General features: G+C 43.4%; 1 protein-coding gene across 6 annotated transcripts; it reads right to left on the bottom strand.

Moving 5' to 3' along the window:
• Window positions 1-482: 482 nt before the first annotated feature.
• NFYB (nuclear transcription factor Y subunit beta) lies at window positions 483-19,721 on the bottom strand. 6 transcript variants are annotated; one of them, XM_083812190.1, is made up of 7 exons: window positions 19,678-19,721; window positions 9,052-9,145; window positions 8,411-8,541; window positions 6,379-6,576; window positions 4,332-4,413; window positions 1,409-1,488; window positions 483-1,200 (listed from the first exon to the last, which is right to left on the bottom strand). In XM_083812190.1, the coding sequence occupies exons 2-7, from the start codon at window positions 9,143-9,145 to the stop codon at window positions 1,168-1,170; spliced, it is 618 nt and encodes a 205-aa protein (XP_083668316.1). In that variant the 5' UTR covers window positions 19,678-19,721; the 3' UTR covers window positions 483-1,167. The 6 variants fall into 6 exon arrangements, with proteins under 6 accessions (XP_083668316.1, XP_083668312.1, XP_083668315.1 ...); XM_083812186.1 differs by lacking the exon at window positions 19,678-19,721 and adding an exon at window positions 19,332-19,487; XM_083812189.1 differs by lacking the exon at window positions 19,678-19,721 and adding an exon at window positions 19,304-19,440.
• Window positions 19,722-20,022: the final 301 nt, after the last annotated feature.

The raw sequence follows: 20,022 nt of genomic DNA, 5'->3' as shown, positions 1-20,022 counted from the left end.
GAAATGGCATCTAACAGAATTACCCACCCAATTATTAAAGAACAGCAATGCTACTAAGAACAGCTCACTAAACATACAGAACTACATTATCTAGAGTTTATTGCAAAACCAGAAAAGAGACAGCAAACTTGAAGTCTGTCTTTCATTTCAGATTTGTATCGCTTGTCCAAGTTTCACTCGCTCACATACACACACACACACACGCAGCCTGTACACAGAAAGTTGCTAACACATTTGAGTTCCCACAGTCTCGCAAGAAACCTTAAAACATTTCAGTAAAAAGTTAAAATGAGGTCTTTTACCACAAGGACTATAAAATCCCCCCACCGCCCCCCACTACCATCAAATTTCTAAGTTTCGGATTCTAAAAAGCATACATAAAAAGGAAGTTATTTCAGTAGCACAAAGACTACCTTAAACATAGCAAAGTACGTCTAAGGAGTTAATGCAACTGAAAAAAAAAAAAAGACCTGCATCATACACAATCAGTGTTTTAATTAACACTGTTGATAAGCTCTAAATCTCTAGCTGGAGTAGATCATTGTTTGTTTCTGATTAACTTTTAATTCCCAAGTTACATAAAAAAAAAAACAGTTGTAGCAATTCTTCTGAGCTGCTAGTTTCATGAGAAAAAGTCCCTTTCAAAATTTCAATAAATATACTGACATCTAAAGTTAGTTGAGGTTGTCATGCAAGACAAGTTACATAACCAAGACCAACTCAATCTTTATAATAAAGGCAACTTGCATTCAAAAATGAACTTTACCCTTACATTTTTATTCAAAGGGTAAACATGAATTAACCCAGCTGTTTACCTGAATTACAAAAGTAACATGATTCAATATGAAAATAAGAAACTGTCTACAAATCTCTGACAGTAATAAATTGCAATATACAATGCATACAGGAGTTATACAGAGCAACAAACTCTTGTACAAAACAAAAATACTTTAATACCTTTAAAATCCAATTTGTTTTTTTTAAAATCATTCATGAAAAAGATTTGAGTCAGAATTCACACCTCAATTAGTCTAGCTTCAGGTAGCTACATTACAGCTATTTAATATACAAAGAGATAAATCTCTCCACCAGTCATTAAAACTGTCTTTTTGTTAGAGTTTCACTGCTTCTGCGTCTCAGGTTCCCAGATCCAAAGTTGTCTTCAAATCATGAGAACTGAATTTGTTGAACACCGGAGATCTACAGAAAGAAAATGGAAGCTTACATTCAGTGTAACCTTTTTTTTGAAATTGCATCACAGTTAGCAGCCTTGAGTTGTCAGAGCGTTGGAATGTCATGACAGCCACCAAAAGACTAAATCATTGATTTTTGTTTTTCAGAACAAGGCAGCTGAACTAGCGTTTGAATGTTAGCAGCAGAAGGGAGAACAGATGACGGGATACTGTACCTGTTGGTATGATGTTGTATAGACCATAACATTCTGCTGTTGGCCGTCTGTAGTTATTAAGCCTGCTGGCAACTGATTAGCTGAAAGAAAAAGCATTTAAAGAGAGTTAGACATGATCTGCAGGATACATGGAGCCCTGTTTGTAGCATCTGTCACTTAAATAACATTTAGTTGTGGTCCACTCTGGGACTACAGAGCAGTTCCTCTCAGGACAGCTACATACTACGCTGCGTTCAGTCATGCTTGTTTCTGAGTATTAAGTGTCAACGAGCTTATTTCCATTAGTACTTCAGAATCAAAATCCATTATCTGATTTTTCATCACTTAATCTGCACATATCTGAACGAGAAACCCGGAGAAAAAGTCATGCTTCTTTATAAAAATAGGGACCCGAACGTGGAAAAAGCATGAAAGGTGGCAGAGATGAACAGAGGCAGGCAATGACAAAAAAAAAAAAGAAAAAAAAAAAAGAAAGAGGCACTGGCAGAGGTATTGACAGGAAGCCAAAGACCTGACATTATGCTACATGACTTCAGCATTCCTTTCAGGGTACCACACCAAAGCTCTGAATCTCACAGAGGAAAGACAAGGCCAATGAACTGAGTAAAAAGCAATTCTGACATTCGGGGAGAAAATTCAGGGAGTGATGCTCTAAGTTAAGCCCTGACAGTAACGCATATGGTAAGCTCTGTGACATTCAGAGTAAATACATGTTACAATTGTTAGTTGGAAGTAAAGCAGCAAAACTTCCAAGTTGTAAGTTACTATAGCATACCATTCTCCACTAGGAGACAAAAAACGGGACTTTTTGCTGTTCTGAATTATGGCTGTTACTATGTACAAATAAGATGCAAACCCCCAAAAAATCCAAAACCAGCATAATCCTAACAGCTTTAATATGAAAGCTGATGCTTGGTTTTGCTTAACATCGCTGTATTAGCTTTCAAACACTTAAGCTGCACATTAAGCGATGCATTAAGGTCAGAGTTAGGAACGGCTTGGGCAGGTCTAAAATTTTAACGCCCTTCAACACGTGTTCCACATCCAACACAGCCGGGTCAGAGACCCAGCATTAACCTGTGGTGAAGATCTAAGACCAAGAGCTCAGGGCTGTGCTTCAGTAGCACGGTTTTTACTACTGCTGCAGCAAGACCATCACCCTGAAGGGATCTACAGCTGCACCTCCATGGAGAGAATGCCTGCAGCACACGACACAATCAGCTACTTCAGAGACATATTTTTTCCTCCTCTTCTCTTCTCTGCTACTGCATCGTCTCCTTTGGCACCCTGCCAGGACTTAGTATTCTCTTCCAAAGCTGCTCTTTTCAAATCACAGCAGGTTAACGCTTATTTCATAGAGCACACTGAGGCTCCCAGGCCTGGGATATTTGAAAAAGGGAGTAGGAGCAGATCTTCAGCCTTCTGCCACTTAATGGGGGCCGTATCAAATTTGTTAAGGGGTCAGAGCATCCACAGATGGAATGGGATTCCTTCTTTCTGGTTTACAGTTTCTGGTGGGCATTGTACTCAGGCCAAGCAGAGCATGGGCATCCCTGAGAAAAAACTTTCAGAGAACTCGCCTCTTGGCCCAAAAAAGGTACTGGATGCAGACACAATCAAAACATTCCAACTATTTTTCCCCTTCAACTCCTGAGCTGCAGTTTAAATGCATGAAGAGCAGACCAGAGTATATACAAGATACAGCTTTTAGAACAATATCTATACATTGGTTTGACAACCTTTCAAGCTGGACAGACCTCCAATAGCTGCAATCCAGGAACTACAAGCAACATACCCAAGGTAAATAAATTGGGTCTATAGTTTTGTTGGTACCCTACTACTTCTGAACCAAGAACTATTACATAAGTGAGTACAGATAAGAGTTTGCTATTTGCATTTCCTAATCTTTAATCGGGGAAAAAAAAAAAAAAAAAAGGCAAGCTTTCTGCAAGTCCTCTGTAGTATTTAGGTTTAGATTCTTAAATTCCAGTCAGTTTTATGAACTTGTCTTCCAACCTAGGAGAGAGCATAAGAGTCTCTACTGTTTTGTATAGCTAAAGTCATCAACCTAGGAGCAAAGTGTTCTGTTTCAGAACCTGAGTAGGTCATCTCAGTCCTCAGGCTTTGAATGTTTGCTAGTTCTGTAGTATACCACTGATTTTAAAGAGAAGATTTATCAGGTACTTAAGTGAAAAAAATTAATCTCATCAGTAACTATGACAAGAGCCACACCGCTTAATTCCTGTACCACCTTGACATTTAAAAGTCAAGACGAAGGCTATGCAAGAATCCAGCACCAACAAAACCAAAGCAGAGACCCAACAAGCGTCAGGCCTTAATTCACAGCATAAGGAAGAAAAATTATAGCGAATGCATATGATGTTCCTTCCCCTATACTTTTTAGGTGCTAATCTGTTCGTTCTTTTGAGTACATAAGTAATACTAATTGTTTTAGAATTCTGTGAAGATGATGTTCTCCTCTGGCTCTTTCTCAAAGACCAGCTCCCCAAGTCATCACATGATGTTTACTTTAGTTTTTCCCCAACAGTCTTGCAAGTAGAAGAAATGGAGCCTAAATGTGTAGCTATTTAAAAAAAATAAAAGATAAAATTCAAGTTTGCATCTTTTATTACAATATGTGTTTATGTGTAGAGAAAAATACTGTCCCTAATGTATATATTTAAAGATCTTCCAGAGTTGACATTACAGTCAGAATTCCAGTAATAGGTAAGTTCTACCGACTGGGAAGAATTTATCTTGGCACAGGGTATACTCCAGACATCTCAAATGAAAGCCTCAGGGGATGTAACACAAGCCGTCAGTCCAGAATGTCTTCCTCAGTTAAGAGTTCTGATGTCTAAAGGAAATGCTATCTTTTGAAAAGCCATAGTAATAATGAAATCAATTAAGGAGTATTACTTACTAAATGCTTCCTCTGTGAGCTCCTCACTTAGACCATCTCCAGTTGTAACTGTTCCCCCAATTCCCTTTTCTCCTTTCATTGCCTGGTGAGAAGAAAAAAAGTGTTTGTATTAGAGTATTGTTGGTGTGAGATTGTTTCAAGGACCCAAGATCTCTATCCAAGGTCTGGAAGTTGAGCTGGAGTTTGAAATCCAAGACCTGCAAAACTATTGTACTTAAGACTGTGCATAGTATGAGAATACGTAAAGGGTGTTTTTCACCTTAGCCATACTCCTCAGAAACAAAAACTCTATAAAATTGAGTAGAAAAGGTTTTCAGCTGCTGCACAAAGTCAGAGATCTGCAGTAACCCAGGAGCAGTCAGCACATTTACAAGAAATCACAGAACCTCAGAACTACTGAGTGTGCAACATTTGCTTACCAACAATATGCAAGCGCCATCCTCATACAACTAAGGGTTGACATTTAAAACCAAGATATTGGATTTCTTTCCTCACAGCAAGGACTAGAGCCAGAAATGGTATCAGCACAGAAAGCCAAGGCTCCTAGTCATATGCATGCAGTTGTACAACTGTGAAGTTTGACGATCTATACTACTACATAAGAACACACAGAAAAATACTAAAGGTAAGAAATGTGTTCTCTGCAACTGTTTGATGGAGACTAAATGCATAAGCTTCAAAACAGCACGTCATACAGCACCCTGAAGAGGGAATGGGTGTTTAGAATTGATAGGAAAAAACATCCAAACCATTCACCTAGCTGAAAACCAATCCCAATGCTCTGCTACCACAGCATATACATCTGTAAAAAACAGACCTTTCAGAAGAGTAGAATAGACCTACTTCAGACTTCTCCAGAAGAACTGCAACTAGCTCGGCATCACTTGCATTTTTAATTAATGCACATGCCTGTGCCATCCAAAGTGCTGTAACTGCTATAGAGAAGTAGAAAAAGACAGCAGACGGCAGTGCTTCAGCTTTTAGATTTCACCTCCTGTTATTCAGTTAAACACCCTCTCACAATCCACCATAAAAAATGATCTTCTGGAAAAGGGAAGTTTAAAGTGCTATCAGCAAATTAAATATCACTAATGAGTCTTAGTGCCATTAATTGAAAAAACTTTGATTTCCAGAACGGACAAAGCCTGAAGAACATCGTTTTCTACAGTACTGTTAATTCAGACATCCCTGCTTCACTCATGCCAGTAAAACCAAACATATTTTCTTTCTTCTTCCCATGATTATTTTAACCCTGAACAATTTCTTCATTCAGGCTTATAAAGAAGGGAGGTCATTGGATAAAAATGCCTTTGGTTTGTTTGGTTAAATCTGGTATTCTGAGGTAGCAGAATACAAAGTAAAGAAGAAAATTTTCTTTGGTCTCCAAACAGCAAGAGGGGGGGAAAAAAGAACAAAAATCCCCAGCAGAAGCAACTTCTTTTTTAAAAAATACAAATTTCTGAAAGGAAAAAAATAAGTCACTTTCTGCTAGAGAAAGGATAAAGAAAAGTGCTTTGATCACATAACTATCAGGTATGAAGTATCAAAAGCAAACTAAGAAAAAAGTAAAGAAAAACAAACAGATTACAACACCACTGTAGCAGATAGCCTTCTGTGCGAATAATGATTCCAACACGAGAAAAAACTTTCTTTTGCATATCTGAAGCCCAGAAAAGCAATAGGCATTAGGCCAGATCCTCGGAGGATGCTGTCTAGTACAGTTTTATTGATTGAACCCAAAGATCGAATTAAGTATTCTTAACAGGCACCTTTAAAGAACAGAATGATTTACTACCAACAATATATTAGAGAAAAGTTATTCAGTTGAAAGCTCTAACTACTTTGAATCAGCAAGTCTAATCAAAATGCCTTTATTTTTTTTCCCCTCTTGATAGGTTCTAGAACATTTTAAAACATCACAGTAGTCCCAACTGGTCCCTGACAATAGCTGTGAGATACAAGTTAGCCATTACACAATTATGACGTGGAGCTAAGAATAAACACAATCAGGTCAAATAAATGAAGAAATACTGAAGTATATACCAACCTCTCTGAATTTTTGGAGGTATAACTTCAAAGGTTCAACATAGCTATCAAATCCCAAGGTAGACATGGCAAAGAGAATATCTTCTCCATTAATGGTCTTTCTTTTCTCTTGGTGACACCTCTCACTTGCTTCTGACGTTATAAAGCTGATGAATTCACTTACACACTCTTGCACACATTCTTTTGCATCCTTAGCAATCTAGGGAGAAAAAAAAGTATCACAAATTGATTCATCAAGACCAAAGAAAACTAAAAACACAAACCAGAACAAAACCTAAAAAAAGCACAACAGGTTGCAATAGATATTAAAGGAAGCATCCCAAAGCCTGATAATAACACCCATTTAGGCAACAACTGTATGAGGGAACCACTGGATGTCATCACTGCTCTGTGGAAGCACAGCTGCAACATGATTTTAACTGAAGTTTTACTATTTCAAGCAGAACAACCAAGTGCCAGGATCTCCCGAACTCATAATTGTGTTCTGTACAAGGTTTTATATATAGATGCATCTCAATATTGTGCCTGAATTTGCTTACCTACTACTTCTCTTTCAACCTGTTCATTACAATATCACAGCCCACTTTCACTTTCCTTTCAATAGACCCAGCAGCTCCAACCCCACTGTAGTACATTCCCACAAACCTGGCAATGACAAGTATTTTTATCCTGACCGGATTAAGGGACTAAAATATATGCCTAGCGGTGAGCTGCTCTAGTGCTTTAATATTCTGGTATAAATTTTGCAAATGAGAGTTCAACTGAAGAAACATACGCCCCTGGCAAGAATGAAATAAATTTGATTATGGTTTTCAGCTGGACAAAAGTAATTTACCTGATTTAAAATAACAGCAACGATTACTCACGATTACTTGGGAAGCTGACAGGAGCCAAATGAAGAATTATAATAATTAAGATTCTTATTCTTCACATGTTAAGAACCTGTTTGTATTTTCTTTTTTTATATGAAGCAGTAACAACATGTAGAATCTTCACTAGTTCCTCTGATATTTTCAGAGGAATAGAGCCAGATTTTCAGAAGTACTCATCAGCCAACAGCTTCCCTTGCAGCTTTTCACAAAGACCTCCCTGATTTTTCAAGATAGCTCATCAACCCATATGCTAAATCCTTGAGAAAAATCTCATCTTGATTGCTAAAATTCATGACAATATGGACCAGTGAAGAAATTTTCACAGAAAAGATATAAATGTAACACCCAGATCTCCAGAAAGCCCTAAACACTATGAAGTACAAGCAGATGCAAGAAAATTTTGCCTTCTATTTAAAGGGATCTCAAAAAAAAAAAAAAAAAAGCAGCCTTAGCTAGAAAAAAAAGTTAGTTGGGCAAAATGTAATACTGGAACACAATAGACAAATGGCAAGTAATAGGAGTCCTGCAAAGTTTTAAGATCAACTGGTAGAATATTCAAACAATTATAACTAGTCTCAGCTTAAAATTGATTTAGAAGGTCTGTTCTTAGAAGAAAGAAATAAAAGAAGCCTCTCAATATCTGGCTTTACTTGCTACATGATATAAGGCAGGCTTCTTAGGTAATTTTGGCATTTGGATATGTAAAAATTCAGGCAACGGAAGACTAACCATTCGCTTTCTTTCAGGATGGGAAATAGATTTTTATTTCCCCTACTATATTTCACTTATTCCAAATTTTAAACAACTCAATCAAAGCACAAGATTAAATTTCATAGGAGAGAATTACATAGAAAATGTTCTTGCCAACATGAGATTTTCACCAAGTCTGCCTTGTTATGACAATTTCAGAGAACACAACTTTGAAAAAAAACACCCTTGAAAGCCCTATGAAGAGCACTCTCAAGAGCTGAGGCTCCTGTAATTATGGAAATTATAAAAAGCTTTCAGAACCCTAAGAAAAGTGGACAGATTTTATTTATTTTGAAGGCTTTCCTCCAATAAACCAGGATCATTTGGAAATGTTGTTCTACCAACTTCAGTTCACTCAGAGGAAGGAGTAAAACTCATTAACACACTTTCTTTACCAGATAAGAACATTACCTTTCCTGTTTGGGGTATAGCGTTTTTCATTATCCTTGCAACATTTGCAATTGGAAGATAGATATCTTGTTCTCTAAAACTCTCTTTTGACCCATTTGTATCTTCATGATCATTCATGCTGTCCTCTGTGTCTAATGAAGTAAAGAAAAGTTAGCAGAAATTGTATTTGATAGACAACAGGCAATAATTAATCAAGTTTAAAATATTACACTGAAAGATTAATCATTTTTGAAAGACTAGTGTGTTAACATCGTAGAAATAACCGCAAAAAGCAACAGATGTAACATCAGGGTATCTTTATGGGTGTTCAATATCATATTTATCTCACTATGCACAGAAATTTATGTGGCTGCTGAAAACCAAGCATTCTTAATGTCACGTCAAAATAAAAATTCTTTCCTAAAACAACGAGTTGTGTTTTTCTTGTTTGTTTTGTCATCACCCCCAAGGACACTGTATCAACACTGATAAGTCTAAAATCCACCTTCAGACTGCAGGAAAAATGCGTTATACAATGAGGCATTATGAATACAAACAATTGCAAATTCTTAGGTTGAGAACTGACAGCAGAGAACTGTACAAGAGGTGGAAGGAAACTGTATACAGAGAGAACCAGTAGTATTTACTGGTACATTTCTTACCATCATGAGGCTGTATCACATAGTGACTGCCACCAATGTAATCTCCAGCAATTCCTAACTGAGAAGCATCCGTCGTGGAGCTATCACCGTCCATCTAAAACCAGAAGAAGCAATGCTTTCAGGTATGTTTGCTGTGCCGGAAGTGCACTATTGCTGAAAAACAGCACTTTAAGAAGCTTATGAGACCATTTTTTACAGAGCGTTAAGTATTTGGCCATTTGAGAACAGCACACTCGTTGGTGCCGAGCTTTACTCATTGTTTTGGTTTTGATCAGTTCTTCAGATGCAACATACTAAAGAATTATTGCAGCTATTTCTCTCATTCATACAAAAATGAGAAGTTAAAGGAACTTAACTAAAGGAGAGGTAGGTTCATACATTCCATTAAAACAAAGGTTAGCACTTCCTAGTAACTTTTTTTTTTTTTTGGACAAACTATTGCCCGTTCCCAGATCAGGTATCAGGGCCAAGCACCTATGAAGATGAAAATGCAAAACCACAGGCAAGCAGACTAAACTGCAAGACCGTGCTAACAAGTGAAGTGCTTAAAAGTAGTTTTGCTCCCCTTATCTTGCAAAGTAACAACAAAAAGTGGAGTTTCATTATTTTTTCAGTAGTAAGGCCACCTAAGATTACTCATACAGTAGTACAAGATGCTTTTGACATTATTCTTCAAGTCCCAGCTGAATTTCAGCTGTGACTCTGAAGTCTGCAGAACACAACGTCACAGGCAAATTGTTAGCTGCTTCTGACAGTGAAAATAATGAAACTGCTTTGTGAAATCTCCCCAGAAATTCAGCTGAAGGCACAGGCCATGCACCACAAATACAGATAACAGCCTTGTGTGGTTGCCATGACAGGCTGACCAGAACAGGTCAAGGCATCTGTTTCCCTGAATAGCTCTCGAAACCTAACCCCAGCTCACCAAATGCTTTACCTACAGTTCTTCTACAAAAGTGCACACTTTGCTTTCCATTGCCCAAGCAGCTTTTCTCAAGTTGACAAACTTTTCCTAGCCAGACCTCAGGACCAGCTCTGCATCCTCATCCTTCCTGAGGCATCAGTCCCGGGTGTCTTCTGAGTCATGTTTGCCTTTGCTTTCCCTGCTTCTGTCCTGCCTCACTCCTCTGGGCATCCTTCTTTGCTCCTCTCACAATGTTCCTACATGGTAGCCAACAAGAACTCTTCTTCAGGCTTTAGAGACTGGGTTGGAGTTCAGTAGGCGATTTAAATGCTAGGAGGAGGGATGCCAAAAGAGCTGCACTCCCCTCCTTGCTGCCTTTGTCCCAGGAGGCACCGACCACATTTCAGCCAGAGGAGTCCAAGAGATGTGCCTGCCCTTCCCATCCTTCTATCCCAGTTATTTGTTGGTAAGTCCCAAAATTTGGGAATAAATTTACTTTGTAAATGAGTAAGGTATCTCACAGTACTGCTCTGAAGCCTCCTATTTCACCAGAGACTTTGAACACATTGCACTTCCTTCTCCCGTGGAGGCAAAAAAATGCAAAGATATCTCCTACCTCCCCTAAAAGCTTGTATCCCTTTAGTAAGGGCTTTCCACAAGTAAGCAGCAATCCAGCACATCACTGCCTGTTGCATCCACATTTTGTCACAGGACACAACGCTCATATATACAACAGCAAATGCTTCTGCCCAGGCAACCAGTTACCACATCACATTTGCTTTTCTAGAGGAATAATGAAATTTCTCAAACGCTACCATCAGGTGCTCAGTAGAAAGCTCAGACCAATATAAAACTGTGGCAGACAACGGTTCTACTTTCAAAGGGGTTATTTTAATGGTGCCAAGTACAAGTTGGAATTTGAGTCTCTTAAAACTTGAGCAATCTTGGCTTTTTTCCAGTTGCAGATGTCTTGAAAATTAGCGTATTAAAAAATAAACTTTTCCAGAGCATTTAGCTCCCATACTTCCCAGATATCAGGTCTTTGTGGTTTGTTTTTAAATACTTAAGATTGTAATGATGCTACTTTTGGAGAGGGGAAACAATTCAAAAAATTATGGATGGAGAAGGGGCTCCCAGCACATGCAGATCTCTTTCAACATTGGCTCACAGATTCAAAGATATATTTGAGTGCATTTACAGACACCTTTGCTCCAGATTTTCTTGGCTGTGGACAACATTTGACAAGTCTGCTAACACTCTGTTGTTCACCTGCTCCTAGAGAGTCAGCTCTGCCATCCCCATTCGGTACCCCGTGCCATCCCCGTGCTCCTCCTGCCACAGCCGTTCCCGCTGGCCCCACCACCACGCGCAGCCCCGCGAGATGCAGGTACCTTGCCTGTCCTTAGGGAACCACCTCTGTCCCAACAGGGAGCGGTGGAAAGGGAAGGACTTTATTGTCGCCGAGCCCCTGCAGCTCACTTGCCTCCATTTGCCTGAAAGTGGGGGGGAGGCAAACTTGTGCTATTTTTGCACCTACCAGAAACATGAGTAATTCAGCCTGTCTCAAATCTGAACTTTGCCTGTGGCCACAAGGGCTGGGTTTTTGCTTTCAAACTTTGAAGCAGCATCCGGTGCCACGCTTGGCCACAGATGCGCAAGTAACCCGAGTGCTGCACGCATTCACGGCAATGGTGCCACCGCTGGAGGTGGCCTCGGCGCTGTTTCAAGTAAAAACTCTTCTACCTCTTCTTCACTGTACTGAATGCTGCACACATGCACCTGCTGCTTTTTTAAAGGCACTTCTGGTCATTTTTGATGGGCATTTGTAAAATGTTTTTGCCTCTCACTCAGCAGCTCTGTCCAAAGGAAGGGCAGCACTTTAGCTTTCCGCGTGCCAACTGCCATGCCAATTCACTCTGTCTGCATGCTGCAGGCTCTTCGCTTAACGTTGATTTTCAGTTTTCCAAAGGGTCTAGACTTTGCTTACTCAGCTCACTGTAATGACAATGCAAGGATATTGCAATCCTGAGCATCAAGAACACGAAAACTGACATCACCCTTCCTTAAAACAGTCGTGTCACTTTTCCTTCCTCAATCTGAAGTGATTACGTTCTGCAGTCGGCTATATCCCAAAAGCTGCTTCCAAAATTAATTTCGGATTTTCTGGTAGTCTTGTTCTCAGTTTCATCTCTGAATTTAACTCCAAATTATGGACTCCACAAACTTTGAGTTTATTCATCCCCAGCTCTATTTTAAATGCCTTGAGGTTCCCCTCCACCCCCGTCTCTTTCTTTTTTTGCTGTTCTATGAACTGTATCTTCTGAAATGTTTCCTTCTTCTGACTGCAATATTCTTCAAATTTCTGCAGTGATGTGACAATTCACTTGTGTCTGCTCACCCATTCTGCAGGCACTTGCATTTTGTGCGTTATCCTTAGCGTCTAGCACTATGTAAACACTAAAACATCTCCATATGTACCCATCTGAAGCTTTACTGCCAAGCCCCTGTAACATTAAGGAACCAACACGCTTTCATTAGCCCCACTGGCCTTCAAAAGACAATTCCTGTTTGAGTCTCTTCCAAAAGCCTCCTGCATCTCTTGGCAGCTTTGACCTCATTAGATTAATGCATTCTCCAGGTTCCATATTTACTTTTATTCTTTTCTGTGTCCACATTTCCATTTCTACTTATAATATGTGTGTCATCTGATAATTAGCAAGAATTTTCTGAGGGGAAGCTTATCAACATTACTAATCAAAACCAGCAATTAGATCAGCAAAACTGAAAGGAAAAGGCTCGCAAAAGAAAAAGGCAGATCTGTCTCCGATCCGAAAGCAAACAGGCATTGACAGCCTACTATATACTGAAATTACTTCTGTGGGTATTACTGTAAGAAAGGTTTTTAGCTGCCAGGACAACCTTGGGGCAGCAGAGTATGGGCAGCATAACACCCTTCTGTGTAACACTTGGCAGGGCCAGGTGCTAATCCAGGATCATGGGACAATTTGGCTGGATCACGGGGGAAATTATGGCTGGAAGGGGCTCAGGAGGTCTCCAACCCAACCCCCTGCTTGAAGCAGGGTCAGCTCTGAGCTCAGAGCGGGTTGCTCAGGGCTTCGTCCAGTTGTGTCTCAAAGACCACCATGGATGGAGAGGGCCCAACCGCCCCAGGAGCCTGCTCCATTGCTGGGCTGGCTTCATGGTGAAAAGTTTTGGGCCCCTCACTATGAGAAGGACATTGAGGCCCTGGAGCATGTCCAGAGAAGGGCTACGAAGCTGGTGAAGGGCCTGGAACACAAGTCCTGTGAGGAGCGGCTGGGGGAACTGGGGTTGGTTAGTCTGGAGGAGAGGAGGCACAGGGCAGACCTTATTGCTCTCTGCAACTACCTGAAAAGAAAGTGTGGGGAGCTGGGGGTCGGCCTCTTCTCACAGGTAACTAGTGACAGGACTAGAGGGAACGGCCTCAAGTTGTACCAGAGGAGGTTCAGGTTGGAAATGAGGAGACATTTCTTCTCAGAAAGAGCAGTCAGGCATTGGGACGGGTTGCCCAGGGAGGTGGTGGAGTCACCGTCCCTGGGGGTGTTCAAGGAAAGGTTGGATGTGGTGCTTGGGGACATGGGTTAGTGGGTGATAGTGGTAGTAGGGGGATGGTTGATCTTGAAGGTCTTTTCGAACCTTAATGATTCTATGAAAAGGAGCAGCATTTCTACACATTACTCCAACCCCAGCAAGTTCTGTGGGAGAACTGCAGTCAGATTTCATTTTGTTTTTTTAGTTCAACGCTAGATCACGGTATTTGAATTTAGCAACTGCACTTAATATATCGTACAGTCACCCTACTAATATCTCTTTGAGTTCAGAGTTTGACACAAACATGACTTTGCCTAAAAATGTGGCCACTTCTATCTTACTTCATATGAACACACAGTTGTTTGTTCAGGTATTACAGTTTAAACTTCAGATGATCAAAACTCAAGCAGTCACTTAAATCACCATATATTTAACACTGGATGTCAGCACAGAATCCGTAATACATACAGCACAATCCAACCCTGAGAAAATACTGCTCTAAATACGTTTCTAATTTATTTCCCTCAAAGCAAACAAAAAAAAAAACAGCACAACCTTCCAGTGTCACTATAGCTGCTCTGAAAATGCAATACAACGTAGCATGGAAACAACATGCTGCCTGCTGTAACTGAAGTTCCTAGGAGACTAAAAAAAACCAGCAATTCTTAAGCTGGCAGGCTTAGTGGGAAAAGAGTGACTTCTTTGGATGGAAGTAGCTGTTAAATTTCATAAACAGACAGAGTCCTGGAAGATATAATCCTAAAATTCATGTTCAGAAAAGGGCCGGGTGGGTGGGTAATCTCAGAGCAGCCCTTAGACCTGCCACAACTTTCTTAAAAACACTATTTGCAGATTATATATCTCGTTTGCACGGTGGCAGTTTTGGCATGCAGAAATTGCGATGTTTTTTAATACAAGGTGGTGTCTCCTGCATCTGTGTGGCCACCGAATCACATGAGGAAGGAGGGCTCCCAACACATTGTTTAGTAGCAGGCACTACACTAAACTGCAGTTTTGTAAACTAAACTGCACATCTGTGAAATGCACTTCCATTTTGTAGATCATCCTTCGCCTCCAGCACAAGGAAATTAATGAAGCTTCTCCATACATACACATACTGACTGAAACAAGACCAAGAACCAAGGATGTCAGAAGTGACAACATGTCAGTTTTAAAAATCATGGAATTGTAGAATCATTTAGGTTGGAAAAGACCCTTAAGATCCTCAAGTCCAACCATCCACCTAATGACTCAGCCCACTGCTAAGCCAAGTCCCTGAGCACCACATCCACATGCCTCTTAAATACCTCCAGGGATGGGGACTCCACCTGGGCAGCCTGTTCAATGCCTGACCACCCTTTCCGTGAATAAATTCTTCCTGATAGCTGACCTAAACCTCTCCTGGTGCGACTTGAGACTGTTTCTATGTTGGGAAAAAGCATCTGAACACAGAAGCAGCACAAAGTTGATTTTTTTCATGACACTGTTATCTCTAATAGAGAAGACCAAGAAGATACAAATGAACAGATCCAGGAAAAGTAACCCCAGAAATATGTTGAAAGGGAAACACTCCAGATCAAGGGCATCAAAGAAAACTCAATGATAAGCTGCAAGTGAGTGCACATACAGGTTTACTCTGCCATCTGGTAGAAAGTTTTCTGGGGGATGCTTAAAAAATATGCTTCTGTCAGCTGCTGACAACTCAGACTGTTCCCAGAATATATCTACACTGAATGAATAAAACCTCACTACCTTAAAGGAAATCTTGCATCCTGCTTAATCTTAAAAGCTCTTAGTGGTATCTCTTAGAGCTCTTAGAGTGGTATCTGTGGCTCAGCCAAATGGTAACTAGGTGAGAACACAAGCCCAGAACCGCTAGCCCTGAGGAGAGGATGGGTCTTAGACTTACACGAGCATAAAAGGCAAAAACAGAATAAAAGATAGGAAGATCTTGCCTTCAGAACTACCTGACAGCAGTTTGTGAAACTGGTCTCTCAAGGGAAACCATGTCTGTCTCGTCTTCTAAGCACTTAATGAGGTATTCATGCACACCACCACTCTCCCAAATCTGCTGTCCCACAAGAGGAACAGCAGAAAATTGTATGTAATGAACCGAAGCACTTGGAACTTGCCATGTGGCTGTCCCTGCCATGGAAGCAGGACAGAAATGGTAACTAAAGCAATAGGTACTAACTACTTCAGCTGTTGTAGATTTGTTTTGCCACAACCCCTTATCACAGGAAATGCAAGCCTGAAAACCTGTACATAACATCCAACAGAGACCATGAGGTTTTACTTGGCTTTCTGTACCTTCATTTGCTGCTCCTACATCGAAATACTGGAAGACTTTTTAAAATTGAAAATACAACATTAATTCCCTTTGATTTTCAGTGACTTCTGGAGAATTTGATTTTCCACTGAATTCTCACCTGGCAGCGAAGCACTGTCTCCTACAGCAGAAAACACTGACTGGGAAATGCAGTCGCGGGCACAGGGCATCATTCCAGCAGATCCACAGAAACGTAAAGATAAAACCCCTTGGCACGTGCCCGGAACACAAACAGAAGCCGTGCTGTCTCTCTCAATCTCGGGCTCCTCTAATCTCTCGCAGTGTTCTCCCCACCAGCACAACAGCCTCAGGAGTGGCAGATTGATGCCGAGAGGACCCGACAGCTTCACTAACACTTGTTAGCCTGCACTGAGCTCCTTCCCCTGGACCGCAGGGAGGAATCCTCCCCCTTATGAAATCCAAGCAGGGCCTCTCCACCCTTCCACCTTCCCCCACACATCAGCACTATCTGATGACGCCAGACACATTTATGGCCCATCTTACCAGCCCTAATGTCACAGGCCATGAGTTCCCTCCGCCCTCACCCTGCAGCGTGGATCCAGCTGTGCTCTAGAAAGCGGTGACTCCTACCCACGCTGAGGAGCTGCTCAGACACACCGTTAGCTGCAATATATACAGGTGGACTAACAATGCATACATTTTTACATCAAGTGTGAGTGGATCGGTGATACGGAGAAGATGTCTCACCGTCCATGACTTCATTTCAGGCAGTAAGAGAGAAGAGAGAGAAGCTGGAGACAACCTGAGATGAACAAGGGAATTTAGGTGGCTTTGTTTTTTTTGCAGAAGCCAAAGCAGGGCAGCAGTGATGAAGAAACACAGCCCCAGCTCCCTCCTGCTGCAGCACTGACTGTAAGGCTATGTTTCCATATTAAGTTTTTAGTGCTTTCCTAACATCTCTGGTGAAAGACTAAGCTCATCTGTTTACTAAAACAGCAATCCATAAATCCTTTTTCTTTTAGAAATTTGCTAACATTTGTAAGTTGACTATGTTTTTTCCATCACTGTGGTATTATCTCAAGTAAGTTGTCAAGAACAATTTATTCCTCTCACGCAACAGGGCAAGAGTTTCACAAAGCTATTTCAGGACAGGCCACTATTTTCAGGCAAAATCATCGAAACTGTTGACACTTCAATTTATTCTATCAATGTTATTTATAAATGTTGATCAGCATGTGTGTACAGTGGCATATTTTGCACTTTTTCTGAGCATCCTGCCACTAAAATATTAATTCCCAAATACATTTCTCTAAAGTACTATTGCAAAAATGTCAACTGAAAAGTGGCTTACAAGTGTTCCCCCCACTTTTTTTTTTAAATTTTGATAAAAGAAGATGCAACTTCAAAACAGTTTAATAGTGTTTCATGTTTCCTCTCTTCACGGTATCTTGGACTGCCTTCTTTTTCCTCTCAAATTCTGTACGCTGCCTCCCTCCCTTCATGTAATTATTACCACAAATAAGAGGTTCTGTATTGAACTTTGAACTGCTGTAATTGTCAAATATTAAAGCCTAAAGAGTAATATCCAGTCGTCTTGGCTTCTTTCAAATGTAACTTCATGGCTATAAATGCCAACAGCCAAGACCATATATAATCACCTGCACAATGCAGAGTACAAGGAACTCATGCAGACCTCATAAATAATGATTCAGATTAAACCATCTTGGATCTCCCAGAGAATTACAAATGGATCTCTCCTTTACATTGAGCTGTCATGCCATAGGCCACAAAAGGAAATTAAAAAAAAAAGTAATCACTAAGTTCGCTGTTTAAAAACGCTGTGCTAATGATTAAGCATTTCTCCATTTCTGCAAGCCAATTAAAGCCAGATTCTGAATAATGCCCTAAGCAGATCCTTCCATTTTGCCGCTATTGCCTGGGCTCCTTTTGAGAAAGCGGCGATGTTTTTTCGTTGTTGTTTTTAAGTTGACAATAACATCTATCCAAATCAAATAATGTATCGGCAAGATAGGCAAGGGCTGAAATCCACATTTTCACTTCCCTGCCTAAGTTGAAAAGTTCAGGCCATTGACAGCAATTATTTTGCCCCCCCAAAACCAATCCAAGCCCACTAGATAACTTTTACGTGACAACTCTTTACAAAGCCAAATCTTTTTGGCTAAGTCTCAATACAACTGGTAAAGCTAGAATTTGACTGATTTTGTGTTCTTGCAGTATTACACTTCCAATGGGACCTGCAATACGTTTCTTTCATCTTGTGCATCCTAATAGCTGCAGAAATATTACTAGAACACGTGGTTGTTTTCCTTTCCAATGTGATTGCCTGTGAATAACCTACACGGTGCTCTTCCTTTCGGGATCACTGACTACAGTTTCTGGACGGAGCAGCGGCTGGCACACGGAAGCATGCCTGGGAACCAGGGGAGTCTCTTGCTCGCACAACGCACGCCAGCTTCGCAGACAGACATCCAGGAGGGACCAGCTGCCCATCTCTCCCACCTGCCACCCGTGTTACTGGTTAACCCGCCGGTGTCGCTGGGGTTCGCCAGCCCGGCGAGCTGATCGATCTCACATCCTGACCTGCAACAGCACCCGGCGTTGGGGCAGGAGAACGAAATGGCCCTACCCAAACCTCCAGCGCTCCCCACCACCGCCCTGCGCCCTCCGTGCCCCACACACCCGCTCGCCGGGTGCCTCTCACCCCTTGCTTTCGGCCCGAAGGGCGCCCCGCGCTCCCCGTTATCCGGCAGCCACTTCATCGTGGCTCCCCACGCCGCGGGGAGCCGGGGCCCCGCCGCACCCCGGGGCCTCTCCCCGCACCTAACGCCCTTCGGGGGAGCCTCGGCGGCGGCCACAACGGCGCCGGCCCCAGGCCCAGCACCGGGCGGCCGTGGGCGTGGTGGCGGGGCCCGCCAGAAGCGCGGCGGGGCCGCGGCCCCCCGCACCGGGGCGAGGGGAGGGGAAGGGAGCGGAGCGGGCACGGCGGGGCCGCCACAAAGCCGCCCCCCGCCGCGCAGGGGGGCCCCGGGGCAGCCCGGGGCTCGGCGGCAGGCCGGCCCGCGGCGGGCACGGCCGCGGGGCAACCGCGCTCCCGTCCCCGCCTCCTCCTCCTCCTCGGCCACAAAATGGAGCCGGGAGAGGGGGGGGCGCCTCCCGCAGACGGAGGGGGCACCGGCGGGGGCGGCCGTGCCGAGCCCCCCCCCCTCCCCACCGCCTTCTCCTCCTCCTCCTGCTGCTCCCCGCCCGCCTCGCTTCGCCTCCCCGCTCGGCTCGGCTCGGCTCCGCTCGGCTCGGCTCCCCGGCGGCGCTCCCCCCGCTCCCCGCGGCCGGCACAAAGCGGCGAGCGGCCGGGCCCCGGGGCTGCTCGCCCCCCACTTCCTGGTCCCCGCGGCGGCGGCGCGGCGGCGGCGCCGGGGCCCGGGGAGGGAGACGGACATTTCATTCGAGCCTGCAGTGGAACCGGTTACCAATCATTGGCCGGAGCCAGGCACAAACCTCCAGTGCGGCCCTGGTTGGCTCCCTCCGCAAATCGGCTGTTTGGTTGGACAGAAAATGGCTGCGAAGGAACCAGTCCCAGCGCGGAGCCCCGCTTCCCGCAGCCGGCCTGCCCTCCCTCCGCGCCGCCTCCCCGCCACGCGCGCCGGCTCTTCCCCTCAGCGCGCTGCCTCCCGCCGGCACGGCTCGGCTCGGCCCGGCCCTGCCCTGCCCTGCCCGCCTCCTGGTGCCCGGCCCGGGCAGCCTGGGACGCCCCCCCCCCAAGAGCTGGGGAGAGGGGCCATGCTCGCCCCGCACCGCCGCCTTCCTCCCCGCTCGCCTCGGTGTCGGGGCGCTGCTTGCTTACGAGCGTCCTCGCACCCTCTCTTGGCCTCGATCAGGGCTGCCCCACACCTGCGCCCGGCTTCGTTAGTTGTGGGGGAACTATATTACGTGCCCCCAGCGGCTTTGCTGCTGCCCCGGCCTCTTGCAGGCTGAGGAGGAAGAGGCTGAGGAAGGCGAGGGCGTTGAGGGCGTTGAGGGAGGAGGGGTGCCCACCGCACCTCGGCCCCAAACGTTTTTTGGAACAAAATTTTAGTGAGAGGCGCTGCGAGTCTGTCCTGCCCCTTCTCTCTACAGAAATAAAATCCCGCTGCAGACCTGAAAGCGTTATTCCCTCCCCCCCAATGACACAGGGCCTAAAGGGCCTGGT

Source organism: Anser anser (genome assembly GCF_964211835.1).
Source record: "Anser anser genome assembly, chromosome: 1".
In the NCBI taxonomy this organism is placed as follows: domain Eukaryota; kingdom Metazoa; phylum Chordata; class Aves; order Anseriformes; family Anatidae; genus Anser; species Anser anser.
The sequence above is the reverse complement of the archived record's forward strand: the minus strand, read 5'-3'. Positions and strand labels throughout refer to the sequence as shown.

Coding starts and splice junctions, on each gene's coding strand:
- NFYB (XM_083812190.1), bottom strand. CDS start 9,145: ATGGACGGTGATAGCTCCACGACGGATGCTTCTCAGTTAGGAATTGCT. Junction 4,414..6,378: donor ACCTCCAAAAATTCAGAGAG/GTTGGTATATAC, acceptor TCTTCTCACCAG/GCAATGAAAGGAGAAAAGGG. Junction 1,201..1,408: donor ATACAACATCATACCAACAG/GTACAGTATCCC, acceptor TTCTTTCTGTAG/ATCTCCGGTGTTCAACAAAT.